This window comes from Asterias rubens, chromosome 3, assembly GCF_902459465.1.
Source record: "Asterias rubens chromosome 3, eAstRub1.3, whole genome shotgun sequence".
Lineage (NCBI taxonomy): Eukaryota > Metazoa > Echinodermata > Asteroidea > Forcipulatida > Asteriidae > Asterias > Asterias rubens.
In genome coordinates this window covers 6126999-6132998 of record NC_047064.1, presented here as the reverse complement: position 1 = coordinate 6132998, position 6000 = coordinate 6126999, and the positions used below count along the sequence as shown (strand labels likewise).

Sequence of the window (6000 nt, the reverse complement as noted above, 5' to 3'; positions counted from 1 at the left end):
GAGTCGGCCTGGTGAGGTCATCTTGTTTCTGAAAAATCTTACTCCATTTCCAGGAGCTTATGAATAAAACATGAATTCCAGGTACGCCTGCCACTTGCCCTGTGATTGGTTGATCAGTTGTGACAATATCGCAAGGAAATCTGTCACTGACCAATACAAATCGACGATCTAGCATACAACCTCACGTGACCATACGTCACAGGCGCAGCTGCAGACCACGGAAGTGTACGACGAGTGGTCATATTATGCATGCTTTTTCTGAGAAACTCCCGTAATCGGCCCAAGTGTAGTAAGTTTTTTCATGGGTTTTGATTCATTCATATGTTTCGTTAATTGGGAGTGGAACTGCTGAAACTGCATAGAGGTAAGTAGTAACATTTTCATGGCCTATTATTTTGTTGTTGCAAGTTGTTTTGGGTCGTTCTATGTTTGCATTCTGAGCGAGTGCTGCATGGATATTTCGGTATACAGTGTATTTTCACATGTTATGTGTGTGTGCATGTTATAAGGGTGAAAAAGAACATGGCGTTTCGTGAAATCAATGAACACTGATGAACATACAATGATCATTTTTGATAGTTCATTAATAACATGAACACGGGCATTGCATGATGGTGTACTTTAGACATGAAGGTAATTTCTACCTCCAAATGTGTAGCCAAACAACTTAACAAGGGTGACATTCTCTGTATTTCGGACAAAAGTTAAAAACTTATCTCTTCAATTCAAGTTCTTGTGTTTTCGCTGTAGAAAAAAGCTTTGATGTTTGATGTAAACAAACACTTTATTTTAGCCCCACTTGTGTGGCCAAGGCTAGCTGAATCCTTAGCCCAACGTCCACACCATTTCCTCCTGCAGCTAAGAAATAACCAAAATAAAAAAAGCGCCTCCCCTACTAGTTGCGATAACGTAACCCTCCTGCCGACGGTGTAGCCGGAGGATTACCAGTCATTCGCAATCGATTCATGGCGAAATATTTTAGTTAACAGATTTGCTCATTTTTTACCACTTTCAAAAATCATGACACAAGTTCTATGAACACGAACTTAATCCTCAAGTCAATGTCTAATGAATAACATTCAAAAACACAATTGAGAAAATATTTTGAAAAAAAGGACAAAAACAGTCACAAATTTCCCAGGTTCTATTTTTGAACCTGTCGCTGGTTACCAAGCGCTGACCCCAACCGCAGGTACCAGCCAATTGAATTGACGACCTGCCGACCGAGTCGCAGCCGAGTTTGACTAAACCATTCTGTAAAAGGGGTGTTACAATGGGTGCAGCTGCAGTGCGGCAGTGCGCTAAGCGAGTGAACAGCGGGCTTAGTAAACGGACAGCGCACACGCACGCCCTGCCGTGCTGCCTTATAACAGAACCTGGGAAATTTGTGACTGTTTCGCTCCGGGATCTGGTAAGTTTTTGTACTTTTTTTCAAAATACTTTCTCCATGGTGTTTTGAATGTTATTCATTAGATATTGAGGATTAAGGTTGTGTTCATAGAATTTGTGTCATGATTTTCGAAAGGGGTAAAAATTGAGCAAATCTGTTGACTAGCTGTCGAAATTGTACATGTTTGACCATTTCGCCCTGCACAGATTGCGTGTGACTCGTAACCCTCCGGCTCCACCGTCGGCAGGAGGGTTACGTTATCGCAACTACTCCCCTACGAGCCACCCGGCAGTATAAACCGGCTGAATGTGTTCACCTAACTCTTGGCTTGATTTGTGTGTATAGACCTTATGCACATGACGTCATTTCAGTAGGGCGCCCTCACCTAGAGGTCAAAAGGAAGTTATTCATTGGCCAATCCTGTGCACCGCGCGTACAAGTCTGTGCGTTTCGATTGTTTCGTCACCGTGTTTCCACTAAGATGGCCGCTGGATGACGTCAATTGAAAAATTGAAACAAAAAAAATTTTTAAAAGAAATTTTTTACGATAACTTTGCTACCTTTCTCCGACTCTAATTTCCTCAATTCGTACATGGTGCCAATCAGCATGATGTCGTCGGCCAGCCGAGCTGTGGGCGGAGTGTGTGGAGCGCGAATACAAATCAACAGCTATTTTATGTGAATTAAGCTTGGGTATTTTTCGTGGACTACGTAGCGCGTGCCCGTAAAAAGTACACAAGCTTAATTCACATAAAACAGCCGTTGATTTGTATTCGCGCCCTCACGGGTCCACAGCTCGGCAGGCCGATGACGTTATGCTGATTCCAAGATGGCTGCGCCGTGTACGAATCGAGGAAATTAGAGTCGGAGAAAGGTAGCAAGTAGGGGAAGTGCTAGAAATGTAGGGGAGGTGCTAGAATTTTTTTAATTTTTGGTTATTTCTTAGCTGCATGAGGAAATGGTGTGGACGTGTGGCTAAGGATTCAGCTAGCCTTGGCCACACAAGTGGGGCTAACTTTATATAAAAAAGCTGAGATTAATTCTAGTTTCCTGTATGTATTCTGTTATTGTTAATTAGCCTTAATAATTAATTTGTAACTGTTAGTGTTACATCAGACACAATGGACGTTTTGAATAGGATTGGGGGGGGGGGTCTCAATTTAATTAAATAACAATTAAATGGAAAACAAAATACATCAATTTGTTTTGAAGACTAAAATCATTTTTGCCCAATATGAAAATTTCACCATGTGTTCAATTCAAGAATGGTCATGTTTTAAACTGAACATCATACATGTAGACTGTTTGACTTGAACATAATTTAGACCAGAGGGTTATGACGCATCACGTCTATTCAAATGAAATTCAATTCTAAAATTATGACACAGTACACGTTATATAGAAAATTATTTGATCTGTAAAGATTGTGTAATGAATCAATTTAGAACATTCAAAACATCATGGAGAAGATATGTTGCTGACATATTTGACCAAAACTTACCAAAGGCTGAATGAGTTTTCACAATCAATGCGGGCGTCAATGAAAATGCAAGTTACTGACCTGATCCGGAGAGCATTGTCTGCCTAACAGCCTAAATCTTGCATTTTATGTTATGAATAAATTTCACCCAAAGCAGGTTTGAACTTTAAGGTCAGATACTTCATGAAGGCAACAAAGATGATTGCCTCCATGCCTCCTCGTCACTGCCTTTGTTGTGTCCTTGAAATGTAGAAATTTACAATTTCCTCATAAGGTGCCCTTTACCAAGAAGAAAATGCATCTGTGCCCTAACCCTTTAAAAAAAAAAGCATTCAATTTACAAGCCCGAACATTGAGGACAAATAGACAAAATACAAGTTTCGTGTTCAAGGGCAAGGCGTAGTGTGAGGTACCTAATGTTTGCATCCTTCCTTTTAGGGTTAGTCAGTGGTTGGTCAGTGGTTTATTCATCTCCATCTTACTCTGAAGTCAACTCCTTGACATAACACCCCAAGGATCTGTCCAAGGGGTGCCACACTATTCTGCCACCATGTCTACGATTCTTCAGCTGCAACAGTTAAAGGGGCCCGACTTGGAGCAGCTTACACTCTTGTATCAGGAGACAGGCTTCCCGGTAGAGGTGCGCTACTACTGCGGATTATGGATTGAAAGTCAACAATGGTAAGATTTTGTTTTTTCTTGTTATCTTTGTTCTACAAATTTGAAATTTCCTTGATTTAGAACTGCATTTGTCAGTAAAATTTTAAAAGTCTGTGCTGCAAACTTTGCGAACATACTTTGCTTATTTTGTAATTTATTCAAATTGCAGCGATTAAAAAGGGTTCTGCTCGAATCAGTATTCAAACTGTGATTAAAATGCATATAAAATGTGCTGTTCTTGGCCTTTCCCAAAGACTTGAAGAACTTTCACTGGAAGGGCCCTTGCAAAATGAAAATGGCCCTGCACTCTCAAAGATGAAATTCCAGGCCTGCAAGTGTCTGAAGGCAAAATGTGAATGAATGGTAGATTCTCTAGGTTATGCGTTTGTGGACACCCATTCATACAAGGGCATCTCAAAGCGCTTCGAACATTATTACCCCTGGTCACTTGGGCCATTTAATTCAATCCTTAAACCATTTCCGCTATCTGGGGAGTATACCGCCTATGCAACAAATATGCACTACTATTAGCTAAATCAATCACAAGAACCATCCCTGCCCTCTGACGTACCCATTTACCCCTTGGTGGAGAGAAGCATTTAAAGTTAGTGTAATGACCGAGTGTCATGACCGAGACTCGAACCCACACTCTGCTGAACAGAAACACTAGAGCTTGAGTTCCATGCTCTTATCCGCCTGGCCACTACAACCCTACAACTCCATGAAGTATGACGAATTATAGACATAAAAACGGAAGAGAACAAGATGACATCTAGATCATGTTAAGAAGTTTTGTGTTGTTTTTACCTTTCAGGGCAAGTCTTGACCTTGACAGCCAAAGCAGTGAGCCTGCTGCTAGTATGCTGTTGCAGCAACTCATCCAAGAGATCAATCAAAAGAGTGAGGAGCTCTCTGGAGACGACTTGTTTGTTACAAGGCTGAAACTTAAAGACTTTGCCAATGACTTTTACGTAAGTAACCTTAATTGGGAGGCATGGTTGGCTTGTGCGTAAAGCGCTCGCCTCTCACCAAGGTGACCCTGGTTCAATACCCGGCCAGGGCCATATGCAATCTCTGGCTGTGCTCCGTTGTTATAATGGGTTAATTTGGCTGGCTGCCAAAGGCGCCCTTGCATGCCTGCTTCTCGAACACGTTGCAGCAGCGTCCTTCGTAATTCAGCTCTTAGCTGCGAGTAAGGATGATTAGCCTCCCAAACTATTAATTGGATCTTGGAAGAGGACATTGTGTACATTATATGTCCATTGTACTTGTTGACAGAACTATGCGGGAACAAACATGCCACATAATAATAATACTTTTATCAAGAGGAAAAGGGCTTGGTGCCCTTTCCCTCTCAAAAAAACAAAGCAATACAGGCATGATAATCATTGCAAGCAATACTGAATTGGCAAAGTTACTTTGAAACCAAGAACATGTATTTTTGGTTGCATTTTTTTCACAATTAAAGTTTTGAACGAAACAAGAATTTTGATTGTTAGTGATATGTGATCTTGGTAATAAGAATCTCAACAACTTGTTTGCTTTGATGTTTTTGGTATTTTTGGAACTCAATTCTGTCCTCTGTCCACACGCAATGTATCTTGTTACCAGTTGTAAATAAGTCTCAAATTGTGGTTTCTGAGAAAATCAAGCATGTATCTTTTCCACTGATTTCCTTGTTTTTGGTTTCCCAGCTTTGCCCCCAAAAAACACAGAACAAATTGTGCTGCGCCTGCCACTTCCCTCTTTGTTTTCCACAAGCAGCAGGTGCATGCCTGGAAAATCAGTATTCTTGTTTATGAGAAACCCCCCCCCCCCCATACACACTGGGTGGTTTCCAATCCTGATACCTCCTTTGTTCAACTCTTTGTTTTATCTTTATGATAGCAACCATGGATTAATTGTCTCTTTGCTTTAGGTCCTTGGTTTGAATGTCCCTACAAATACACATTCACACATTGTTTGTCAACCTTGTAATTTCAAATCTTTTTGTTGTTCTGCCATTGAACTTTTTTTTGCTACTGTCACATGTCCTCGAAAACAAACAAGGATGTTCTTGCTCTGTCAAAATATCTGAATCCCTTTTGTTATGGTCCTCAGACTCAACGGGTAGACAGCCACACAAGTCCATTATAGAGGTTCCCCACGAGTTTTAGTGAAGCAAACTCTGACATTAGAACTGGGACTCTTATTAGGACTCTGATAGAACCGTTAGGTTATCAGGGGTGATCTTTGTGTTGCTAACATTGTGACTGCCTTTCGTTTACTATATTTTTTGTTTTCATACATAAATACAGAAAAACTACCGAAACAACCCGTTGAAGTTTGTTCGTGTGGTCCGTCACTGTCTTGAGTCAGAATGGCGGATAATTGAGCAGTCCAATGTAAGTATACAGCTTGACCAGAAATGTACTCAGGACATGAAATTTGGGTAAAAATCCACAAGTTCCAAGGGATGGTAGCTCAAAAG

The 6000-nt window shown here is 40.9% G+C and overlaps 1 protein-coding gene across 3 annotated transcripts in view; it reads left to right on the top strand.

Moving 5' to 3' along the window:
- Positions 1-224: 224 nt before the first annotated feature.
- The window catches only part of LOC117288577 (signal transducer and activator of transcription 5A-like), a 29381-nt gene continuing 23605 nt past the window's right edge, over positions 225-6000 (top strand). For all 3 annotated transcript variants that reach the window (XM_033769485.1, XM_033769484.1, XM_033769486.1), the window contains exons 1-4: positions 225-364; positions 3309-3551; positions 4345-4501; positions 5828-5914. In XM_033769485.1, coding sequence (XP_033625376.1) covers positions 3421-3551; positions 4345-4501; positions 5828-5914 — 375 coding nt within the window. In that variant the 5' untranslated portion in view covers positions 225-364; positions 3309-3420. The remainder of the gene's footprint in view (positions 365-3308; positions 3552-4344; positions 4502-5827; positions 5915-6000) is intronic.